This window comes from Tachypleus tridentatus, chromosome 6 (genome assembly GCF_004210375.1).
Source record: "Tachypleus tridentatus isolate NWPU-2018 chromosome 6, ASM421037v1, whole genome shotgun sequence".
NCBI classification, from domain to species: Eukaryota; Metazoa; Arthropoda; class Merostomata; order Xiphosura; family Limulidae; genus Tachypleus; species Tachypleus tridentatus.
The window spans coordinates 24,744,025-24,771,456 of record NC_134830.1 but is presented as its reverse complement, the minus strand read 5'-3'; the positions used below and the strand labels follow the sequence as shown (position 1 = coordinate 24,771,456).

At 32.4% G+C, this 27,432-nt stretch overlaps 1 protein-coding gene across 1 annotated transcript in view; it reads left to right on the top strand.

Moving 5' to 3' along the window:
• The window catches only part of gkt (tyrosyl-DNA phosphodiesterase glaikit), an 86,960-nt gene that overhangs the window by 9,182 nt on the left and 50,346 nt on the right, over positions 1-27,432 (top strand). Inside the window, exon 3 of the mRNA XM_076503773.1 lies at positions 7,203-7,246. Within this exon, the coding sequence (XP_076359888.1) occupies positions 7,203-7,246 (44 nt within the window). The remainder of the gene's footprint in view (positions 1-7,202; positions 7,247-27,432) is intronic.

Sequence of the window (27,432 nt, the reverse complement as noted above, 5' to 3'; positions counted from 1 at the left end):
CAAAAATATCTAATATTTGGTGTACAACACTTGTAATTTACTAAGAATCTGCCAAATACACACAGTCAAAAGAATGAGGCTGAATATTTTGATGAGTAAACATAGAAGATTCTCTTCATTCATTATTTTTCAACTGCAGCTGTTAAATGAATCATTCAGTATTCTGCAACTACAGCTATTAAATAAGTCATCAGGCAGTTAACTTTGGAGATTTATACACATAAATTAAACTTACCAAACCTCGCTGCTTTTAAATGTAAGGCTTTATAGTGCATTTGTGTCTTTCCAGATAAAAATAAGTGGGATAACTACTGCCCAATGGCCAAAAATAGAAGCAGTTTAGGCCTATATTATAGTTAACAACCAGTTCTATACTTTATATGTGGCTGCCTATTTTGCATTTACAGTAACATAAGGAGCACAAGGCTGAACACATTACCTCAAATGTGGCTTTAACCAGTGACTTTTACAATAAAATTATAATCTTTTTAAGAATTATATTCAATATTACTCTAAATCTATACAAATGAACTTCAACGTGTGTGTGTATGTAACCAATATTGTTAGAATTCTTGAAAACAGTACGACTTTTTTCTCAGTATTGGTACCTTTATGTACTTTTAGTGAGCTGTTAATGTTTATTCTGTTGAGATAGAGAAAAAGCAATATTTCCTATTTTTTGTTACAAATAAATTACTCCTGTCCAATGGATGGGCATTCTGGCAACTAAAACATAAAATTATGTTTGACTTACTGGTAGTAACAGTATGCTGCTTAGATTGCTTAAGACACTGATCAGCCAGTATACTGAGATCATTTTCTTCTCTAATATTGTGGTTATTTTCATACAGATTATATACTTGTAATTCTAATTAAGATATTAAGGTCTTGAATGCTGCTGATTTATAAATGGATTTACATAATTTAGTTACTTAGGTGTACAGCTAGTATACGGGTTTTAGTTATAATAAATGCAAGATAATGCAGGTAGGTTATTACATATATACATATACACACACACATTTATTATTTGAATTATAGTTTGAATGGGAATAACCTTAACAGTATCACAAAAGAAAGCAATCTTTAAGCCATCCAAGCAATGTACTATTGCTAGTGGTAGGGCAAATAGGATCATTGTTGTATTTACAGAAATATTCAATACAAGTCTGAAGAAGTTATAACTTTATTGTGAAGGTACTAGTTAGACCACATTTGAACTACTGTGTTTGGTTTTGGGCTACTTTCCTTAGGAAGGACATTTAAATGTGGGAAAATTCATACATATAAATAGGATGTATACATACATATCTATTAACATGCAATATATGGAATAATTATGACACTGTTGCAATTAATTTAAAAAATGAATAATGTTTCTTAGAAAAACAAAGCTAGCAACCACTTGCTACTGCCTTCAAAGGTTAAGATCAAATCCTGATAAAGGTTGTTTCTAATTCAATGATTATTTTATTCTTCATCCATATTTTTTGTATGCTGACTATGAGATTTTTTTCTTCTGGAACTGATATTTCCAAATCATATCAGGTGGTCTGCTCTTGCTGTTTGTGACTCACTTCTAGTATAATGCTTATTTTGTACTATTCTTTTTATTATAGAATGGCTTGTATTTGTAAAAATTGTTTGTATTGATTTAATGTTAATTTACACCCATTTCTTTCACTCAGTGAGGATTTAATAGCTTAAGCATGCTGAGTTTTTGATGGATTTTAATTTTAGGAAGATTGAGCTGAATTTATCATTAAAATTTCTATGTTCTATTTGTTATGCATTTCTAATTTTTTATATATTGGAACCTCTGACAGAAGTTGCTGTTTTTCAAGTCAAGCTAGCCTGTTTTTATTGACATTATGCAATCTTCTAACTGGAGCCTCTGGAGTAGAGAATAATTTTTTTTTGCTATTTCTTGCATACTTTTTCTCTTTTAGGGAATTTGGTGTTTATCTGTTAATTTTTACATGTTAATCATAGTTTGACTTTTGTTCGTTGTTCTAGCTGTAAACCAGTTACTTTTCAAGATTGTGGCTTCATTTTGTGGTTTTTGTCATATTTGTTCCTGTAGAATAAAACTTCCATTAAACATTCAGTTAATTTACATTGAACATTTCTTTATGTTCTCATGAAACTGCTTTCCAATTTTAGGCCAATTACTGAACTTTTCTCATTTGTCTTTTAATGCTGTTCTTGTCGAAATGTTAATTTGTTTTGTTCATAGAAATGTTTTTTAGCAGTTCTGCTAACATTTGTTTAGCCATTGCTGGGAAGTGATGATGACAACAGGAACCCAGTGTTTTGATGTCTAGATTTGTAAGTACATGTTAAATCATGCCTAATGTATGTGGTAATATTTTGAAGCACTGTTTACTCTTGGTAATGAGGGATGATATGGTGAAAATTTTTGTTTTTATTAGAGGTGGTTCTAATTTTACATTTATATTTCTGCTTTAAGTCACACTTAGTTAGGTGTCTTGGGTGTATTCCATTATGTGATGAGTCTGGTGATCCTCTTGTCTGTTATATGGTTAATTTCTTGAATATATTTTTAAATAGTCTGTGAAAATGTTCCCTCCACACAATATTTTTCAACTGCTAGATTTTGTTGTCATAGGGCTTGTCATGGAGTGACTTAATCTGACATGAAGACTAATTAGTTACTTTTATAAGGTTGTGGCCAATCTGTTTAGCTTCAGTTTTAACCCTATAACACTGAAAGTATGATATGTTGTTTTAATATTCTGTGAGGCCAGTTTTATAAGGCTTCTTTCTCTTTTCTGCAAGTGTCATTACTGTCTCCATTACATTGTGAGTATTCTAGTTAAATGTTACTATACAAATAAAGAACTATATGGGAAATTAACATTTGTGTTAAAATGTTATTTGAATAAATACTTCTCTACAATATTAGTTTCACGTGCTAATCCATATTGATGAACTGTGAGAGAGATTTTACCATACAAAAATTTAAGGTAATAACAGTTACATATGAATTCTGGGTACACATAATCAGGATCTGAGCTGACTTATAAGTTTTGTACAATTTAACTAATCCAGTTTGAAAATCTGCAGACAAACATAAATGTCCTGTGGCCAAATCAAATATTAAATCGAAGTAGTGTATGCTATACTTTTCAAAAAAAGAAACTCAAAAGGGATATTTTTTAATTTTAAAGAGAAATGTATGTAATAACATTACAAGCTCAGAGTATGTGATGTTACACGTGTTAAGGCACTGATTGTCAGACCAAAATGACAATAAAAGTTGTGCACTTTGAAAACGGAGGAAAACATCGGATTTTTCGCCAAAATGCATTCGTGTCCAATAAATTTGTTTGAGAGATCTGCATGTTCTGCAGTTGCAACATGTGCAAAATCCCTATAAAAGTGACAGGTTCTCGGTTTCTATAGCTCAGTGTTATGCCACCAACACGCAATACAGTTACACCAAGACTGACTGAAGCACAATGCAACAATGCCATTGGTTGCTTGGAAGCAGGCGAATCTCGATCAGATGTTGCCAGAGCTGTGAATGTCCACCCAAACACCATCACAAGGCTATGGAATCGTCACCAACAACATGGATCAACTTGTGACCGTCCACGATCTGGCAGACCTCGTGTGACCACGCCCGCACAAGATTGCTACATACGGTTGCGTCACCTTCGGGATAGGACCACCACTGCGACGTCTACTGCCTCAACCATACTAGGGCTGCGTAGGATTTCCAATCAGACTGTACGCAACCGTTGACGAGATTCTTAGGCCCCATGTGCAACCCATTATGGTGAACATTTACGACGTTTTTCAACATGACAACGCCCGTTCTCATACAGCCCGACTCACCACTGTCTTCTTGAGACACCACAACATCAACATTCTTCCCTGGCCCTCCAGATCACCAGATTTAAACCCCATCGAACATCTTTGGGACGAGTTGGACCAACGTCTGCGACGGCGACAATCTCAATCACAGACTCTACCTCAGCTTGCAGCAGCTTTGCAGGCTGAGTGGACAGCCATTCCACAGGATGTGATTCGTCATCTCATCGCTTCCATGAGCATGAGATGCCAAGCAGTTATTGATGCTAATGGGGGGCATACTCGTTATTGACATTGAGTGATGTTAAACTTCAACTAGTAAGCGTGGACTTCGCCTTTGCAGACTTTGGATGTTCAGCAGTGAATGTGCAAAGTTTTACACATGTCATTCAGAACTACCCGGAATAAACTTGTTTACAATTTGTCTCAAATTTTGCCTTTTGCGTTTCTTTTTTTGAAGAGTATATATAAAACAAAAGACTTACTCATGTTGCTCAGTTTTCAAAATTTGTATATATTTTTTAATAAATTTCATTGTTTTGCAGAAACTGATACTGTCACACAGCCATTCGTTTATCTGTATTCAGTAATACTGTAGCTAACCTAGTAATTTGAGAAATGTACTTTAAAAAAATTAGAAACTGAATATGCTGGTATAATACCACATAGAGTACTGTATTAGTGTAGGTAATTATTACATGATAGTTATATCAAAGAAACACTAAAAGCAGCCATAATTTATTTTAGTATGATAATATTCAGCCAGAAATCTGTGTTTGCGACAGTAATGTGCATGTGTGTGACAAATTAGACTAAATAAACATTCAGTATTTAAAAACCAAAAACCTTAGATTTACAGCACATATAATATACCTAATTATAGTTGCTGTAGGTCTAAGGTTTTGGTTTTTTATAATTAGGCATGTTATCTTTTTTTCACTTCCTTTGGATATATTTGTTTATTTTATTTTATTTAGTTTTCTAACCTTTTTTTTTAACTTACCACAAGGCTTTATCCATTTTTATCATCCACTTTTCTTTGCCTAACATGCAAATGAAATGTATTATTCACAACAGAGATTTTGGTTGAGTTCCAATTGTGAGTTCCAGTTACCACTTTAACCTTACTAACAGGAGTCAAAAGTCATGCCATCACGTTTGTTACCTTGCATTCAAATTTTTATTAAACTACCATGTTATGGATCTGTGTCAATGAGTTTTGTATAAAATTGTAGATCAGAATTCAAATTTTATTGTCATACATTAGTTCATTTCTTAATTTAAAAGTAAATATTAAAAAAAAATCTTAAATATCAATTTTTGTGTGTCACATGATGTGTTTAATGCAGCATTGGTTCAAATTAGATGTTTGAATACAAAGTCTATAGTTTTTACAAATTAGATACTTAAATTACTGATACTGATAAGCTAGAATGTAAAATAATATCATATCTTTATTTTTTTTTAAAGATATTAATATATTTATTGAATAAACCAAGGCTACCCCATCCTCCTCTTTACAATTTTTGAAAATACTTAAGTACACCTACTTGATGAGTGTGTAACCAATCTAAAATTTGGAATGTCTCTAGTGGTTTTCTAAGCCTCTGAAAAGTATTTACATAGTAAATTATTTCTTTTGAAGCTAGATTTCAAGTGGTAGGGAAAGACATTAATGAGCTTGAAATTTCATACTTTTTCAAACTCAAATATAGCTTAATTACTAAGCTTGATAAATTATAGTGTAATTCTGTGGTATTGATGTAGTAATTTTTGATTTGGGGTTATTTCAAAATGTATGTTAAAAAACCAAAAAAAAATCATTTTACATCCCCCACATGTAAAATTTCTTAAGGCTTAGTAAGCTAAGACAAGCAGCAATGACTAAAATGTTCATAACTAGAAGAGATGATTGTTTGTTATAATTCTGTATTTACTCTTCAATGTTTTATGGAAAATAAATTTAAGAACTAATTTGTAAATAGTAATAATGCATATATGATGTAGCTGAAATGTGACTGTATTTTACAAAATACTAGTCCATTAAAAAAGCTAAGGCAGGCCACTTTGTAAGGGCTAGTTTTATGTTCTGGGGTATGATAACACAAATGGACATGCACAAACTCTTTGTAACTTCTTTAATGCTAGCCAGGCATGGCTGAAATGTCATTGTAATAAAAAATATTACACACACAACACACGTATATACATGTATAATGTTATGAGGTGTAAGCAATTTGAACTAAACATTTATGTGTTTGTGTTATATAATCTGTAGTTATTCTCAATGGAAAGAAGTAAAATTTAAATTTATTTCCTAATTTTTATGATGGTTACAAGGTTGGTCAAATTGACCAATCCCATCCAGAGGTACATATAAAGTTTGTTTTTCTGGAAAACTCATTTGATAATTACCTGAAAATTATAAAGATCTAACATGTGAAATTTTAAAATTTTATGATGCATAAAAGTATTTCTAATCTAAAAATTAAAATTACTTTGCATGTTGGCTAGTCAACATTTGAAAATAAAAAGGCACAAGAAAAACATTACTTAAGAAATCTTAACATTTAATAAAATATATATTTTCTGTACAAAAGTATTGTAATATTTACTAATAATATGCAAAATGTTTTTAAGATAAGCTTATGAATTCAAAGTTATATAGTGAAAACAATAACAAGCCAAAATTGGTTACAAGGTTGGTCACTGGGTCTGAGCCCATGCTAAGAGAGTTAGTTGTAGCAGATATGTATGCTTTTATTTATATGTAATTCCTTCAGTTTATGTTGTAAGATTTTGAGGACATAATTACAGATACAATATGTTTTGTATTCATGTTGTGTAATCTGTGTGCTTAATCCTTATCTGTGTAACTTGAATTATTGCTCTCATCTGGAGCATTTCTCAAAAGACTGTAATATTAGTTATATATCATAACGAGGTTGTAACATTTCAATCTCTGACTTCTTTCATATAATAATCACAGCAAACAGTTTAAGAATATTTTACTTGCAAAAATATGTAATTGTTAAATGTTTGCTTTGTGAATGGTAAGGAGCCTTCAATTCTATAAAATGTTAGTTTGTTTTCTTTGGTAAATTGGTTTGAGCAGAGTGTTTATGGATGGCAACTGCCTGTTGTAAAAGAAAAAACAATCCAACTGTAAGGAATTATGTTTTAAAAGTCTTCTGTCTTTTGTATTCCCTATCTAAAGATGGAAGACTTTTGAAATGTCATTTTCTATATTTGCATTTTTTTTACAACAGGCAGTTGCCACATATTACAGTTTACTCATCATAAAGTTTATAATTTGTAATTCTTACTCTTAATATTCACTATCACAATTTTTACAAACATTTCAGATATATTTTCTCTAACAAAATCCAAATTAAAGGCATCTGCTCAGGTAAGAATGTCAATTATTCCTTTTAGTTTTATATTACAAATTTTTTTGTTGCTTTCTTTCAATATCAGTAGTATTTTAAGGTATAATAAGTGTACATACATTTTGTTTTACACGTATATAACAGGTTAATTTAATAGTATTAATTAGTGATTTTTTTTTTTAATATCGCAAAACTCTGATGGCCCAGGACAGCCACAAATTGCTATAGGTAAGTAAAGTACAACATATTGGCAACCAATTTTGTCACATACAGTTAAAAGAAGTAATTTTTTTTAAATGACTGCATTATACTATTAGCTTCATCTCTATGACTAATAATTGTTTTTCAGTTCCTCTAAAATTACCATACAACACAGCACCCACTGTGATGGTAAGCAAGAAACAAAAAAAACTTGGCTTACCCTTGACAATGCTGACTGTTGTAAAGGATTTAATATTATATATATATTCTAATATGTGTGTATTGCAAAATACACCTTGTTCTCTAAATTTGTAGAAGATTCTCGAGTGTAAGAATCAACAGTATATGTTTTACATTGTAAGAAACTGAAGTTTTGAGAACCTTGCTTAATGATTATAAAAGGTAGTCATTACAACATGTGGAGAGACAATTTAGTATTGTTGGTTTGCTACAGTTGTTATACTTTGAATGTCAGAAGCTGTAATTGTGATTAATGTTTATTAATCAGGAAAGTGCAGACACTTGACCAGGAACGTTTATAGATTTTGAACATTACAAACCTCTTAACTTCAGTGAATTAACTTTGGACATTAATATTTCTCTGAGGACATTATCTGTCTTTGTCTGTGAAAAACTCATGAGTTGGCAGTGAGAGATAGCTTACCAGTTTAGTGAACTGTACCAATACAAACACAGAATTAATTCATTTGGTGTGAACAGTTCCAGACCAGAGAAAAGACTCAGTTTTGTTTGTGAGTTTGTAAAACTCTAGTATATAAATAATTATTTATTTATAAACCATTATTTGTAATGACCATTATTGCAAATTGTATTGTTGTTTGTTCATTAAAATATATTTGTGCTAAGAAAGAAAATTGTGTGTATCAATCTTGTTGGCATATATGATAAATTTGATACATATTAATATTCAATTAACTTCTAAATTATAATTACAATTTTTGACTATTTGAAATTGGAGACTTGTTCAAGGTAAATTTTAACATGTAACACTGTTCATACCACATTAATAATTCTTAATGAACTCTCTTTCTTGTTACTTATTTTATCTGTTACCGGGTGGGACATTGGTAATTCTTTGGATTTATATCAGTAAAATAAAGGATTTAATTTCCCTCAGTGAATACAGCAAATAACCTTATCTGGCTTTGCTCTAAGAAAACTGGACTTATTCTCTCTTTATAAATTGAAGAAATTGTGACAATAAATTGGCTGTAATGGGACTGAATATTAAAGAATATCTTCTGTTGTGAAAAATTGATGGGGAACCCTCTTCCTCTCCAATTTATTCTATGTCCATGATGCTTAGTGAGAAACTTTATTATTGGTAGATCTAGGACTGTGAATTTTGTCAAAAATAGATATAAGTGATTTGTAGACATAGATTAGTTATTACAGTTAAAAGATTGAAGAGAAGGTGTATTGAAATATACATATGGCGACTGAATGTACAACAAAAAATGAACTGCTTGATGTTGTTACTTTCAGTATTGGTTGTATGGTAGAAAGTTTAGTGTTCCAATGGACTATACATTACTAACATGGTTAAAAAAATTTATAATCCCCAAAGGGGTAATAGCTTACTAGATTGTAGTTGTATGATTTAATCATAAATTTTCCATTGGGTCTGCAATGCAAACGTGGATAGATTACCAATAAGTTAGACTGTCCATCCATTGAATGATTTGATTTTGGACGTAATGTGGGAGCTTAGTCATTTTCTGGTATAATGACAACAAATAATACCGCCACAACCAGTGTATTTAGATAACAGTTATATTGTTACTGAACCAGTTTTTTTGTTCTATCATGTTTTTTTAACATTTATTTTTCTAGTATAATAATCTCAGTAGTTTGCTAGTGTATCAGTCTGAAGATAAAAACCTGAAAAAAACTATATTGCTTTAAGATACTTTATGCTCCGAATCACTGATTTTCATTCAACAAGTATGTGTATAAAAAAACATACAGATTTTTCTTCAGTTATGTTTAATATAAAATTTAACAAGTAAAATGCAAAGTATTATTGTATGATGCATCATGTAGTTTTGTTCATTACTGTACCACAACTTTTTTGTTACATATAAAATGTTGAAGTTTTGTGTATTTCTCAAAGTATCCCATACTAGCTAATTTAAAGTTTTACTCCTTGCAAAACGTTTTACATAATACTGGCTAAAAATAAGTATACAAACAAAATTAATACATTATGGATGTATGTTTTCAATCACTGATGAATCTTTAAGCTTTCAATTAAAAAAATTAAAGCGTGACAAACTTCAACAATGGTGCTTTATTCTTTGTGAATACGAGTTGTACCTAAAATAAAAATAGTTGTGATTATTATTAACTGTGCTTAAGTTTATTTTCTTTGGGTTCTCCACTGTTAGATGTAGTTAGTTGGTAGTTACCAAGCCTACAGGTATCAGTGAAACTTTATCCCTCATTTTGTGCCTTATAATTGATGAAAGAGAAGTTGTTTTTTATTATACTGTATGGATTTATGTTTAAAGCTCAGAATCATATCATTGTTTTGCATGCCAGTGTGTTCACTTATCTGTTTCATTATTGATAACAAACTTTGCCAATGTACATTGTTAGAATGTTGTGGTATTCTAAGCACACATTTATCTGATTACTGCAACAATGAGATGTGGTAAATCAAATGTGTGAAATGAAAGAGTAAAAAAAAAGTTGAACAAAAACAAAGATGGTTTATGAGATAATAGTACTTGTATTGGTAGAAGTAAAGTAAAACTGATTAATGTGTATGTGCTTGTGTACAGTTATTCAATATCAGTTTATTTTAGATTTTCCCCAATGCTTTGTAGTTACATTAAAAATTTATTCTTGCTTCTAAGACAGTTATGAAAATAAATGATTCCAATTTTTTTTACTCAGCTAAGATATTTTTTATTCACATGTTATAATCTGTGTTAATGACACTTCTTTAGTGTTGGCAGGGTTTAACTATTGGACACATCTAGATGGTAGAGCTGAGTGATTAATGATATTTTACTATTTGATTAATTGTTGGGTTCATCAGTCAGTTACATTCAACTAATTGATTATTCTCATGGCTCAGTATGTACTTTTGTATTTGACATCAAATAAACATAATAGTAATATCTCAGTTACTTGTATTTAGAATAATTGAAAGTATTAATAATCAAAAACGTTTATATCAATTAGTTGAGTATCTTTGTGAGTTGTAATACCTATTAAATTAGCTAAACAAATTTGAATTAAACAGAAATAATAATGAAAAGCCCTCCAGTGACTCAGCGGTTTGTCTGTGGACTTACAACTCTAAAATCTGGGTTTCAATACCTGTGGTGGGCAGAGCATAGATAGCCCATTGTGTAGCTTTGTGCTTAATTCAAAACAACAACAACAACAATAAAGAAAAATCATAATAGCTATGTTTTAATTATTGGATAACTAATAGAGTAAAACCTTTACAAGCCAGAAATATCAAAATTTTGCAGCATTATCTTAAGATTTCTTTTATAAAAGGCCCTCTGTATGGCATAACCTGCGTAACACAGATGGAAAACTATCTTTCACGTACCTCGTCTATCAACAAGTAGGATTAGAACATGAGTAAGGTGGACAAAATGTTTTTGATTAAATATTAATTTCTTATTTAGTTAATAATTTGTTTAAATATTAATAAATTCTTGGACATTTTGTTACAGTAACAGCTGGCTAAATATATTTGTTATTTATTCTGCCACCATTATTTTTGCAGTTAAATTAAACAAAAGAATGTAACTAGAAAATAGGAATATTTTACTTTTCCTAGATAATGCAACTAGTCACACAAAAGTTCAACTTTCAAATGTTCATTCAGTCTTTCTACCTCCATGTACAACATCAGCTCTACAGCCACTAGATAATGGAATTAAACAGTGTATAAAATTGAAATACAGAAAATTGTTGCTTCAGCATTTTATTGCAAACATGGATGACTGTAAGAGAGCATCTGAAATGACTGTGAAAATTGACATGTTAGATACAGTTGCATTTATAAATCATTCAATCAAATGTCTAAAGATGAATGTGTAATAAAGTGCTTTTGAAACTGGATTTATTCATGATAATGGCAGAGATTGTTGAAAAGTTGTTGTTATGACGATTCTAGTGAAATCCAAAGTCTGAGAAGCTTGATGTAGATGATTCTGTGAACATGGAAAGTTCTGTGAATGTTGACAAGAATGTTTTAACAGAAACTGATGAAATTGATTTAAAATCTATAATAGAATTGCAAGATGGAAACAGTGTGAGAGATTCAGAAGATGAACAAAATGGAAATGATAATGAGGAAATAGAAATTCCTACTTCATCGCAAGTGTTAAGTTATATTAACATTGTCAAATTATATGCAAAAATGATGGGAGAAAATGAACTTCATGAAAAGGCTGTAGAATTATTGTTCTGTTTTTACCGCATGGGAAAACTCGTTAAAAAAAATGAAACAGTTGATTTGTACACTTTATTCAAGTACATTTGATTAAGATTTTGTGTACTTATGTATATTTTGAATGTCTGTTTTTGTTCTAATTCTAATAAATATAGCATAAACAGTATAATAACTTTATTCACAAATATCTTACTTCCCTTGAGTCAAGCAATTATAATGTTCCTCTCAGAAATTATATATAATTAAGGAATTGCATGTTCACTATGTATAAGCCAAACATTTTACTTGGTCTCATGATTCTGCCTTAAACAGATTTTACTGTAATTGGTTGTTGTTTGGAATTAAGCACAAAGCTACACAATGGGCTATCTGTGCTCTGCCCACCACGGGTATCGAAACCCGGATTTTAGCGTGCAAGTCCGCAGACATACCGCTGAGCCACTGGGGGGCTTGTAATTGGAAACACTAATTTTAATGAGGTGATTATTCTCATTACATTAATTAATTTAATTGTACTTTTAGTTCATGAATAGTTAAGATAATCAAAAATTGTTATAATCGGAAAAGCGATTTGATTATTTTAATGGCATTAAATGGATTAATTGTCCAGCTCTACCAGAAAGAAAGGCAATAGTAAATTACTTTATTAATATTAGGGTTAGGCGTTTAGTGGGGTTTAATAATTGATTAATTGTTGACCTCATTCATTAATTACATTAAACTAATCAAATATTTTTACATGAGACTTATCTTCCTCTCATCAGTTTTTTGTTTCTGCTTTTCAAAAAAACATATTTGAACTATCCTTCTGTTAAGGTTAAAATGACACTTGTGTAATTTGTAAATAACACAGGTGTTTAAAGGAAAAACAATTAATAATGCACCATAAGTATTTAAAAATGAGTCTCTCTCCAGTCTTAAAATACAACAAAAAATTGTATTTAATAACTCAACATATAAAAATAAATTACTATGGAAGTGTGTCCAGTTTTCCCAACAAATTTTGATTTCTTACTGTATCATTATCAGGGGTGATGATTTTGAACCCTTTTGCAATAAACATTTTGCAAGAGTTAAGACATATAAAAACTTTTTCTCCCACACCACATGATCAAACCTACATACATATTTAACATAATAGAATTTCGTGCAATCTATTAACAACATTTCACTTTGGTATATAATTGTTATTTAATACTTTAAAATTTCTTTTATTATATTTGATTATTTCAGTAGATTCAAAGATATAACTATTAATACTTGCATTGTGTACCAAAATAATAAGTTTTTTTTCTCATTGAATCATGTTTAGTTTTATTCCTGTTTAGCTGAAAGAATCATCTTTGTATTGTTATTTGAACATTTATTCTGTACTTTAAATTTCTTCTCGTTTGTTGTATTTAACCCTTAAATGGCAGCCATCATCAATTGATGCTGCTACCTACAACATTCCTGCTGTTTAAGGGTTAAGTATTCCTGTATCTACCTGTTGTTTTGTATATAGTGTTTTTGTTTTTTCCATTAGATCAGTTTTATTTTTTGTTATATTTAGAGTGAAATTTAATTTTTAAATTATTGTCTTATTTTACAAGATAAAGTATAAATGGTAATACAAGCCTTTCTTAGTTTTTTTTCATTTAGTGGTTTAATGTAATATTTTAATTCCTGTTCTTTGTTTTTATATTTCATAACAGCTCTTTCAATAATATCAGAATTTAAACCTCTTTTTTACTGCTGTGTGATTGGCTAATAACTTAAGATTCTTAAGGTGCAAAATTCTATCTACATAATAACAAAAAGCACTGATGTTTTTGGGAATCAGTATGATATGATTTTAATGTGGGGGCATGATTACAGAGAAAGATTTTTCAATAAGCAGTTTTTAGTTTACCTTTACTTTTATTTACTGAAACATCTAAAAAGGTAAACAGTTTTTCTTCAATTTCATATGTAAACTTAATAAAATTATTAGTTAAAGTAATTCACAAAATCAGTTAAATTATCTTTACTATTTCATCACATCAAGAATGTGTCATCAGAATATCAATCAAATTTCCATTTTATTTTCCTCTTGTGTTTTCAAACTTCAGTTTCAGAACTATCCATGAACAGATCACAGAATAATGAAGAACCAATAGGTAAACCTTCTTGTTTATAAACTGTACTTTTAATTAGCAAAAAAAAAAAACATTTTGATCCTGGCTTCAATAAATATAATCATATAAATTATTCCTAAAGCCATATTCTCAAAACAAGCAGAAAGTTTTCCCATAACTGATTCAGTGAATAATGAAACACTGTCAAAACACATTAAAATATCATTCTGACCTGGTGGTATATTTTTCATCATTATGTAATGAACTTTTAACTGTGTATTTTTATCCCTTTTTTGGTGTGAATTTTACGCTTTGTACATAGACATATTTCTTACCAGTACATGAAACTTTTGTTGAAAGATATGGAGAAATAATGGAACTTACATGATCTTCACTTGTATGGTTCATGTGGCCATTTGCCAATTTTTGGACGTTAGTAAGTAAGACAGTTTCTTAGAATTAAACTTTACTTTTCATGAGGGTGCGAGGTTATACAGTTCTTAATTTTTTTTACCTTTGAATATAGTTTATTTTTAGGATTAATTTTTGTACTTGTATGGACCTTCTTTCAAATATTCTTTAACTCATAAATCATAACCTTTTCCATGAAATAGTATACTTTGACCACATTTATTGGCTTTACAAATAATCATATCTTGTTCCTTCAAACTTTTTAAAATTTTAAAATCTTTTTTGTAACCATTTGCAGGTTTTTCAAGATCTTTTCAATTTCACTTATAATATTTTTTGTAAACTTTTTTTGAATTCATCTAGCTACTTATCATTCAGAATTAAATCTAATTTAATTACAGCTTCAGAGTTTTTAAATAAAAGAACTATTAATCAGTGAAGTTTTAGGTTTTTTGTCCAGTTAATCTTACACTTATAATATGATAAAATCCATATAACCCAAGCTCTTTTGGAAAGTGGATCTTTCTTTTTCTCCAGGTACAAACTGGAAGTTGTGGTGTAACCAAATGAGTGATATAAGTAAAGAGAGTTGAGTGATGTCATGAATTGTTTTTGCATATTTTTCATTGTACCATATTAAGTGTGTCTCATTTTCAGTGTAGTGTGGCCAAAAACAAGATCATTATGTAAAAAGGTGTTAGTGATGATTGGCTTCAGAAGTGGTCAAGAAAAACTATATTTAAGTGTTGTTAAAATAAAATAAAGGTGATACATGTTGGCTAACTGAAAATGAAATGTTAAGCAGACTAAGTTCAAAAGACAGGCATGGAAAATTATCATAAATAAATAGTAAGTATTAGAAAGAATTTGGTAAATGTTGACAGTTTAAATTATATGAAAAAAAAAGTTATTTTTTAACAAAGAACAAACCAGTGATCAAAGGTTACTGATTCCAGGATCTAGATTTATTTCACAAGGTTGAATGGTATTTAGATTATCAATCCAATAATACTCTCATTTCTGACTGTATTGCATAATAAATTAGAGAAACTTACAACAATACCAAGGATCGAAATTTTCTATTTAAAGCCGGACCTGTCCATTAAAAAATCAAGTTTGACTGGCACTTTTCCATTTATCACCAGACATTGTGACCGGTGGTCATATTCCTAACATATCGGACACAAATACATTGTCCCCTCAAAAATAAGCCAGGCAAAAGCTGTGTATGCACAGCCCAAAGATTTTGCTTTAAAATATATTCTATAATGAGTGGAAAATAACTTGCAAAATTTAAGATTTAATTTAAGACAAAAAAAAGCAAATTTAAAAAAAAATGGTCATTGAACGTTCACAAAATACGCTTTTTAGTTGCCTTATCCGTGCAGTCCCGGATAGTCACGTGACTGCCAAATATTAACGACAATCTGACCATGGCGTCTAATAGTAAAATAAATGGGAAAGTCTCACAGTCTATTTCAGTTTGGTTTCACAAGCAAGACCAATGAATCAGAAGACAATACTACGGAACCCCAAGTGTTAAAGCAAAAAGTGTTACCACTAGTACTGGCACTGAGCCTACTCATCGTTTCCAGGATGAATGGAATAGAGGCCGACCATGGCTGGAGTATAGTAACGCTACCGGACTGATGTTTTGCTCAATTTGTCAGGAATATGACCAAAGTAGTGGAAGGCAGAAGAACACCTTCATAACAGGATCTTCCAACCTGAGAGTAAGTGCTGTTAAGGAGCATGAAAACAGTCACACCCACAGTCTAAGTTGTCAAGCTAAGACAGTAAAAGAAACACCTGATTTAACTCCCATGATGAAAGAATTGAGCAAACTTAACCAGACTGAGAATCGTTTGCTTGTGCTCTTTCAGGACTGCCCTTTATGTGGCTTTGAATGCCAAACCAATCAGCAATTTTCAAGAGCTTCTGTTGCTGCAGGAGCACAACTTTGGTACAAACTTAACAGAACATTATGCCAATGACAAACAAACAGTTATCTTTATGAAGTATATTACAGAAACAATTAGAATTAATGTCAGATCTCGTCTGCACATCTCATTATTCTTTGGCATTATGACTGACAGCTCAACAGACACTGCCAACATTGAGCAGGAGATAGTCTATGTAAGATACTTGGACAGTGACTGTTACCCAGTAACCCACTTCCTGTGTCTGTAGTCAGTTAAGAAGGCTAATTCTGAACACTTGCTACAGGCACTTAGTTCAACTAAAGGTTTCTTAATTACCTGGGATGAGAATTTTCTGGATTTATCCTGAATTCCTAATTAAGAAAAATTAAAATGGATAATATTTCATGTACATTTGTGTTTTAATTCGAGTTTACATAGTCATTCCATTATTAATATACATCAGTGAAACTCGAGCATTTTTCAATTGATTTAAACCAAGAAGAACCATGTATTTACCACTGACAGAATTGGGGCTTAACCTAGCACAACTAGTGTAATAGGTAACGGAGCAATTGAATTTTGCAAAGTACAAATTTACTATTTTTTATTATTTTTTTTACAGAAAGTAACTAATATAGGGTACTAATTTTTTGCAGCATTGTCCATATATGGCAAGTTTCCCAACTGGCTTGAATCAATTGTATGCCTGACAGCTGATGGGGCAGCTATCAATTTTTCAATTTTGGCACAAATAAAGGACTTGTCAACAGATTGAAGGTGCAAAAACCTTATTTGAAAGGGATCCACTGTGTTAGTCACAGACTGGAACTTGCAATTAAGAAGACCATCAAGGACATCCCTTGCCTTGATAGTATCCAAACCTTTTTAGAAAACCTATGGGAGTTTTATGACAATTTGCCACAGAACTGGGTTGGCCTCAAAGAAGCTGGTAAAGCCAACAACATTGTTGTTAAAAAGCCAACAAGAAAGCTGCAGGATTATACAATACTTTGACAAGCCTTAAATTCATCCTGTACATGGACATATTCTTGGCAGTTCTGCTTGTTTTGACATCTCTTATTCTTAAAATGCAAGACAATTCTGCTACTGTGAATATTGTTTCTTACAAACTCACTCTTGGCAAAGATAAGTTGGGCATTCTGAATCAGGTTGAGAGATCCCAGAAAATTGTTAAAGAGCTCAACTGTGAACGAACTGGCAAGTGGTTACATAGAGGAAAGATGATTGCTCTTAGTGGTCAGACAAGGGCCAGAGTCACAAAAGAGACAGTTGCTCAATCCATGGCTGAAGAAACTGCCATCTTCATAGGTAAAATTGTCACATATCTGAATGAGAGATTTGAAGAATTTGATAAGGATTTTATTCGTGCCTTTCAAATTTTTAACTAAGCAACTGGCCTAAAAGCAAGGAAACATTGTTATCTTATGGCCATAATGAACTCCAGACACTATTGGACCACTTTGGTGCTCTGCTAGAAGTTAAGGGTTTCAACATTGCAGCTGATATTTGCCAAGCTGACTTACATGAGACACTGCTCAAAGCCACAAGACTTGCCAAATCAGATGAGTCCCTAGCTAGTAGTGCAAGTGGGTTGTGGGCTCATATGTTAAGTCAAATTACTGTTGAGGACGGTAAACCTTTCCCTGGATCAACAGTGTTGGCCTTGGTATGCCTCGTGCAGGTGATTTCCATGTCATCTGTTGAGCCAGAATGTAGATTTTCCCAGATGGCAGTTATTAAGGATGACTGGTGGTCCAAACTAATAAATGATTCTCTTAATGACTTGATGACAATAAAATTAGCTAAGAATAAGACCTGTGATCTTGCAAGCACAGAATTACTATGCAAGTCTGGGGAATCCTGGTGGAAGGACAGTAAAAAACCAGACAATTTGTGAGTCCACATGGAACTCACACATGTAGAGACAATAGAGATACTGAGTCTACATCAGTTGATGTCTTAGTGCTGGATGACTAAATCTACCAGTTTGATTGATGTGTCATTTTTAATGGATACAAGGCTTGTTGCCACTTGCTTTGAAATAATGCTTCAGTGTAATAAATAAAATGATTCTGTTTTATATAATAATTGTCTCTACTTGATTTCTTGTTTTCGGTAATGTCCGGTGACAATTTTTGGGTGTCCTGCTGAAATTTCAAATGTCTGGCAAGTTTCACTGCCCAGCAGGACATGTGTCTTGCTGAAAATTTAGAATATTTCTAACCCTGAATACATTGAGAAATATAATAAAACCATGCAGGAAACTGGCCATGATAGATCGATGCCGCCTGACCCATGTGCCATGGGGGAAGCTCAACCAGGCCAACTGACCCTCTTTCACCTCTATTGGAACTTGATTCTGCCATCATTTGTCTGTTATCTTTTAATGACTACATGGGAGCAGTGACTAGCTGTATAGTTTTGGCAGCTACTTTTTCTGTTCCTGTGACCTTGACATGTTTTTCACGGTGTTGTCTTACCTGCGAGCACACATGAAAAGTTCAAAATCAAGCCTGGGAGACTTTCTGATGTTATCCCTCTCTTTATAGCCACATTATTTATTAGTGGCTTCATACACATGCCTGACAGGTCAGATGTCAAAACCAGAAAGAATCTTGGTTTAAGTTCACCTCCTACATCACTAGTTCCAGTATTTCCAAAATTGTGTGGGACATATTTGGAGGGTTGGCAGATTTTACACATCCGAACTTCTTTCAATCTTGTTTTCCGATGTTTGGAAGTTGACAGTGTCCTTTACATTGCTAATATCTAAAGAAAAAGTTTCTCTTACCTTTCTAGCTCTTCTTTCTCCTCCTCAACCTTCTTGGCAATCAAGACTTGGGCTGAGAGATCATCACTTTCCCTTTAGATAGTGGGTCTCTCTAGCTACAATTACCTTTTCACCATGGTGGAACTGCAGGTCACTCTTCATCAGTCTGGCAGTACATATGTTGGGCCCAACAATATTCATTATGAGATGCTGTGCCATTCATTTCCTGCCTCTCTACCCTTCCAATTCTTTTCAGCCACATTTGGCAGGAGGATTTCTTTCTTGATACTTGGTGCCAGACTTTAATACTACCAGTTACTAAGTCTGGGAAGGATCTTAAGGTTACATCAAACTTCAAGTCTTGGAAAGGATTATTCTTTCTCATCTTATTTGGTTCTTAGAATCAAATAACCCTCTTGTCCACCCAGTTGGGTTCAGACAACAGCACACTACCATGAACCACCTGATTCAATTTGAAACATTGATCATGGAATTCTTTCTCAAGAGAGGACATCTAGTTTCTGTCTTCTTCAATCTTGAGAATGTTTATGACATGATATGGAGAAATAATGGAATTTTACATGATCTTCACTTGTATGGTTCATGTGGCCACTTGCCAATTTTTATTCAGAATTCCTTACTCCTTTAGTGCTTCCTGTTGCATGTGAGCTCTAAATTTTCTTTTTAGTTCCCACAGGAACTTTGAGTCTCTTGGGCCCATGTCTTGAATGCCCCAATTTTCACTATTAAGATCAATGCTATCACTCATCAGCTTTCTTTGACTTTTGCAAACAGTCTATATATCAACGACTTCCACATTTTGTTTCAGTCATCAAAACTTGATTATGGTCTCTGGTCTGTATTTCAGCCTCACCTTCAGCATGTAGTATGCTAGACCCCACTAACCATTAGGGGCTCTGCCTTTCGTAGCTTCAAACTTCTGTGAATTGTCTCTTGTATTGGACCATTGTACACAGTTTGTCTTTTTCTTCTTTAAAAGATATTTTGTGGCTCAATGATGATGTTTCCATAGTGCTATGAACAAAGCTCTTTGAGCTTGTTTTTGATTGCATGCTAACTTTTATTCCACATGTCAAGCAGCTTCATGTCAGGTGTACCAGGGCACTGAACATCCTCTGCATCGTCTCTTGTACATCTTGGGAAACCAATCAATATTCTGTGCTAAAGACCTGTTGTGTACTCATGAGATAAAAACTTGATTATGGTCTCTGGTCTGTATTTCAGCCTCACCTTCAGCATGTAGAATGCTAGACCCCACTAACCACTAGGGGCTCTGCCTTTGCAAGGGGAAATTCTGTACTTCACCAGTCCATAATTTGTTTGTAACTCTCCCTGCGTTATGCTGATATACTGTTCCTTGCCGCAATGCCCCACCTGGGATTGTGTTTTTGTCGTCAATTGGTTGTTCTATTCAGTAGATGGCAGTCCATTATTCCACTTTTTGGCCTCCATATCTGGGAATACATAACTAACTTGGGTCTGGCATTGGATGATGTTTCTAATTCTAGTGTTCAGCTCATTCCTCCATACATTTGATTTTTCTGTGAGTCACTCAAAGAAGGCAGATATTTCAAACTGGAAGTACCGTCTTCTCTTTGCCAAATATCTTTCGAACCATCCCTTTATAGCTATTCGATCATATAACAGTTCACCAGTACTTTTAGTATACTGTTTATATAGACTTTTTTAGCTCTTTACAGGCTCAGGAATTGTTTCACATAACTTCTCACCCTGTTTTCCTTGATATTTTCAACTGCCTGGTCTGGTGTTTTTGTCATCTGTTTGTATCCAATTTTTCTTGATCCCAGCCCATGTTGGCATTCTGGGGAATGAACTCACCAACACTGCAGCACATCTGTCTGCTCTGGTGTCATTATGGCCAAATCTGTTCTGTATATGAACTACAGTCCTGTAATCTAGGCTTGACTTTGTGCCAGTTGGCAGTTAGCTTCAGGTAAAGAATACTCCAGCAAGCTTTTCAAGATCAAACCTATTGTTGCTCTTTGACTGTCTAATTTCTACAGGTATTGTAAAGAGGAAGTTAGTCACAGTTTCTTAAACCCACAATTTTCTTTTATCTGGCACTGATGCACCATTGTGTGGACTTTGTGACACTCACCTTACAGTAGTTTACATTTTACTCATATGCCACTGCTGTGATTGGAAGCTGTAGCATCATTTTAGACATGTTTACACTCAGAATTTACTGTTGAATTTGAATGATGTAACTTGTGATGATGTCACTGTCTGTCTTGACTGTGTTTTTTAACTTTGTATGGACATTGGCCTTTTTAATTCTATTCAGGTTTTACCTTTTTCTGGGATTTCAACACCACCACCAAAAATTAAAAAATCTCATATTTTAACACACCATTTTCACCTTGTTTACTTTTTAACTATTGTATAATTGTTTCTATAATTTATATTTTGTTAACATTTTTTTGGAAAATGTTTTACTTCCAAAAATAAATGAAGCAATTCTTATTTTTAAACAAAGGTTGGTTTGCTATTTTATTACCTGTTTGGTGTAGATAGTCTCATTGCTTTGTGCTATTAAATTCCAACCAACCAACCACACATACAATTTTGAGGTTAAATAAGGACAGTTGATTGTTGTTGTTACTTTGAGTGTATGTTCAGTGGCACATTTATTGTGGCATGAATGATATTTATGTGTTCAAATAAAGTTTTTACATGTCTGATAGAATTGAATCTGGCAAAAATTTCACTAACATATTTATACCAAATTATGTTTGCAATTTATTGCTCTTGTTTTAACCTTTGTCATAAATATGTTGGTGAAAAGAAGTGCGAAAGGTGATGAGAGGAAACTCTGAGAGGAAAATAAAAATTGTTCTGTAAATGTAATTAATGGATGAGGTCAATGGTATAGTGATCAAGAGCAGTAATACAAGTTTCATCAATGGGAGTTTCAGTGAAAAGTGAATTTTGTGATGAAGCCTGTAGGGTTTTTAGTTGGTCATGTATTTACGAAAGTAGATATATTTAAAAAAGAAGCCTATAGGTGTTACATATGGTATGAGAATTCATGTTTGTACATACATATACTATAGTTCAGAGAGACGTGAATCATTATTATGGATCGTATGGAACAATTTGTTTTATGTTGTTTAGTGGAGGTTCTGATAAAGTTTATCCAGCTAAGAGGTCCTGGTGGCAATGTAGTGGGGCTACTTCCAGAATAAGGCAATTATAAAGTAAGTAGTCAACAGCAACTCCAGTCTGTTGGTTTTTGGCAGAAGCTATTATCATAGGGGCACTGAACATCTGGACTTAGTTTGGCCCAAATTTGAGATCCTGTTTCAGGGATCTAAGAAGGAGGAAATGGTAGGCTTAGGACAGCTTTCACTCCTTTCTATTTCAGGGTGCCATGCTTTCATCTTGAGGAAGTCCCTGAAAAGATGGACCTAAAAGCTAAATTGAAATAAAGTTACTTGGCTGTTGGATGTTTTTATTCTGATGCCTTTATTGGATCTTTACTTTGATTTATGGAAACAGCATTAATAAACTATAAATTGGTTAAGAACTGGAATTGATACTGCTGCATTATCAGAAATTTGGTTCTCAGACACAGATTTTATTCAAGAAAATAACGCAATTTTTGACATGGGAAACCAGCAAGAGGAAGGAGAAAGTGTAAAGTTGGCTTGCCTATTAGAAACAGCTTAATACCATTTTGTGAAAGCACCATTGCTATAGTCATTCAATTTGTGATACTAAAGAGTGAATGTACAAAAGGGTTTTATTACAGTGTTTAGTGACTACGAGTTTACCATTTAAGTTAACAGTGAAAACAAGCATGTTTTCTTCCAGAAACCAAGAACAGGTAGAGAAAATCCACAGAAGGGAGACTTTTATAACATTAGGCAACTTAAATGTTAGAGTTGGATGTAGTTTTAAGAATTGACATGGTATTCTGGGTGAATATTAGTGTTAAAAATTTGTGCAACTGAAAGCCTATGTGTTACTTACACTTCATTTTAGAAACATAGAAGAGATTTCATGGAAATATCCAGGCTCAAGGCATTGGCACTAATTAGATCTTGTACTAATCAAGCTTAACCATCTGAAAGAAATCTTGCACATGTGGTTTTTTGAGAGTGCTGACTGTGATACTTTGTATACCTTATTCTACTACAAAGTTATAATCAGTGCCAAAATGATTTGCAACAGCAGAACTACCAGTCATCCTAGATTAACATGAGTCAAATTAAAGACTTTGAACAGTGTAGACTATTTATTAAAGATGCTATAACAGGAAGTTTATGTAGCTGAGCCATTGTACTAATGTGTACAGTGCTGCCATAAGAACATTGAGCAAATAATTCAAAATGCAGTCTGGTTGAAGAGTATCCAAAAAACTTTTTTACCGTGGATTGAGAACATATGGACAGTGTTATCCATCTATGAGAAATCTGAGAATTGTTCGAAGAGAAATAAGAGAGGAAATTGGGAAGTTTTCAAAGATTTATGGCTAAAGCTAGATGATGGCATTCAGGAAACAACTGATGCAGGTGATAGCCATGAAATGTATGAAGGTATTAAAAGGGCAATTGGATCCAGCCACTAAGAAGACAACTCCATTGGAAGATTTAAATGGAAATGTCATTACTGATAAAACCAACTTGAATGCTGGATTGAACATTTAGAAATTTTATACATCAGTGTGACTGAAATCAAATGAGAAGAGCTAGAAGGATTGCAACATTTTGAACTTTGAGAGATTTGGGCATGCCCATTTTATACAATTTGCAGAAAGCCAATAAATCAATTCTCTGGAACTATACATTCAGTAACAATTGCTTGTCTGTTGAACTCTCTAAGTATGCCAGAGGCAAATTAATTCAAAAATTTCATGAAATTATATTGGTCTGTTGGGAAAAAAAAAGGTCATTTCAAGATTTCAAAGAGGCTTAGTTTGCACAGCTGTACAAAACTAAGAGGGATAAAAGCAAATGTGAAAACTATAGAGGTAGTTTTCTGTTTAACATCATCCAAAAAGTTGTCACTTGCATTATCTTTACTAGGATGCAGTCTAGAGATGAAAGAATCTATCCTGAAAAGCAGTGCAGTTTTTATTCATACACTCTACCATTCATATGATATTTTCTATTGAAAAACTGAAAAGAAGTGTAGAGTAGAACAAATTAAGTTTCTTTACATCCACATTGATCAGATGAAGGCTTCTTTATAAGGTCAACAAACATGACATTATTTCTGCTTTGAAAAAATAGGGTTTCCTTTTCAAACCACTGAACATCATTTGCTCATTACATGAAAGTTTGAAAGAGCAACTGTATTGTATGAAGACAAAAATCTTATGCCTTTGGTATCAATAATGTAACGAAACAGGGTTGTCTCTTAGCCTCCATGTTTTTCAGCAGTTACTTTTCATTTCTGTTTTTTTATGCATTTAAAGATAGTAATTAAGGCATTTATCTTTGAATCAGACTAAATGGAGATCTGTTCATCATTACAAGGTGTTGAACAAAAACCAAAGCAAAAATGTTGGTTCTGAAAGATTTCTGTTTGCTGATAACAAGGTGGCTCTAGGAAGTAAAGTTATCCTTTGTGGTCTTACCAAAATGTCTGCAAAAATAATGTTAAGAGTATCAATATAAAAGTTAGGAGGCATACACAAATTCCTATGTATCTGGAATGAATATCTGACATCGGGTGCAACTCGACACAATGTGGATTTGATCCAGAGAATGGAAGTAAAATGAGAAGAAAGTAATGTGTTGTAAACTTTGATTCCATAGTAATCATTTCATGATTCAATTTTGATGGAGGATTAAATCCACCTATGACCATTTTGGTGGGTTATTATGCAGAAAATGTGGGCCATGACAGAAAGAACAAGCTTTATCCACAACTATTTCTTAAAATATGCAAGTTATATTGTCCTTTGTATCACTTTTTGTTGCTGTTGTCTTTGAGCATTCAAGCTTCCTTTTCAAGTAATAAAAAATGTGTGCAGTACTAATGGTTTAATCTCAAAGCAAACCCATTCACTCTAGTCAGCTGCTTTTCCCTTGGTTTCAATGTTGTGACCCCAAACCAGCTCCTTCACCTTTGCAATGTGAGATTCTAGTTTTTGTAAGACCGTATTAGAAGTTAACAGTTTTTGTACACTGAAAGTGTATTTCTGAGAAGTTCTTACCACTCCTCACACACCTCTTTTTGAGCCTGCTAATTCTCCCAAATAAGGATTGAGTAAGAATAGAAGGAGCTAACTGTGTTACTATTGGTGGAGAGTAATCACATGATATGTACTTGTTCAAAAATGGCATGATATTGATAGGATATATAGACTGGTGTGTTGACCAGGAAACGTTTTTAGCATTGCTTAAAGGCCAGAAAGAAAATTGATATAGCTTTGTTTGTGAGAAGAGGAAACACATTTTCAGTGTAAGAAAAATATAAACTTTTATATTTCTAAATATCACAATTGTGTCTATAACTAAATAATTGTTTTTTGTCAAATGTCTACTCAGACTGATTTGATTACTTTAAAATCCAATTGACAAGACAAATTATTTTTCTTTATCTTCTTTTTGCACAATAAAACTAAGTGAATTATTTACTTAAATTACTCCTTGGGTTATTACACTCTTATCTTGAACTTTAGATAATTCTTTTTTACTAGTCTGCACAGACAGGTTAGATTACATTAGAACACCATTTAGCAAAACAACAATGAAACTGTACTCACATTGCATTTAACTTCATGTTTTCTAACTTTTTTCTGGATGAACTGGTCTTTTCTCCTCCCTTTGCTTCAGTTCTGCTCACTTGGTCAGCTATTTTTATATGTGGCTCACCAAAAATTTGATTTTTCAATGTATAGTGCGAGTGTTGCTGTAAGGTAACAATATTCAGTTAAGATAATTAAAAAATATACTGAAGATTTGAGAAATGTGACATCAACAATGTTGGTAAAGCCTAGACAATAATGTAATTGCAAATTCAATGTATAACTTGTACAGAGTTGCATAATAAAATTTGTCAAAACTAACACTTAAAACAATTCAGCTTCAACACTTCTGTCTTAAAAACTGCATAATCATTAAGTATTAAGTCATAAAATAGACTAAATAATAACACTTGCACTGAACAATCATGTATATCCAACATGTATGATGTTCTGCATTTAACATAAATTTTACATTTATAGTGCAGTATATCTTTGCTGTAATGAAACTTATACAGAAATTTGTGGTAATGGAATCTGTATATTAGAAAATCAGTTAATTATAATGAAGGCTTAGATCTATTTTGTAAAAAATTTTGTATCTCTTAGTTCTAAATTTTAAACTTTACTAGCCAATGAACCTGTGTGATGCATAGTAAGTTTTTTTTCAGTATAAATGTTATTGTTTTTCTTGCTTCATGTTGTTAGTTTTTAGTATTTCATCTACAAGGTTACTCTTTGTAAATAAACAATAATATTGTTGTGATTTCTATGACTTGTCATAACATTGTTTTGATCTTGTGCTTTTTTATTGCACCTATTGCACACAGGCCTGAAAATTTAAATTTAATAAAAGTTGTTTTGGTTTTAATAAAAGATATTAAAGAATTTACATAGCTAAATAATAATAATTTTTCTAAATCAGAAAGAAAAAAAAACTTACTTAGATCAAATTATTATTTTATTTGCCACAATGAACTTTTTTATTATATTTGTTAACAAAACTACAAAGAAACAAGAAAAGGGAAGAATACACTGCACAACAAAGTTTTTGCTTCCTGAACACTGTTGGGTGTTCCTTATTGATTTTTGGTTGCTTATCACGAAAATCACATCCATATTTGCCCATCACATACTGTTTTATCAAAATCTTCAGTTTTGCCATGTTTTTTCTTACATTTGTGTCAAAAAGTTTTTGTTTCTGTAAGAGACTTATGAACAATGTTTTGTGCAGTCTGGGCATGTCCAGGCATGAAATCAGGTCAGGTTGAAAGCTGTTCTGTGGAAGTATGCAGCCTGGGCAGGCCAGAGCCAGCTTGACACTGTCACAGCAGGCTATAAAAGTGGCTTGCATACACAGATGCTGCTCATTGGATTAATATAGACCTAATAGTGTGTACGTATTGTTTCAGAATATAGTACTGCCTCAGTAGCACTGTAACAAGTAAGTTAGATATTATAGACGTTTTACAGGACGATTGGTGTCAGTCAGTATGTCTCATCAATGTTGTAACAGCCGTGATACATTCTGTTATATTTGTGGCGAGTATATGCTTGTTCATCAGAGATGATCAATGACTGCTCTTGTGAAGAAAGCATATCATCTGT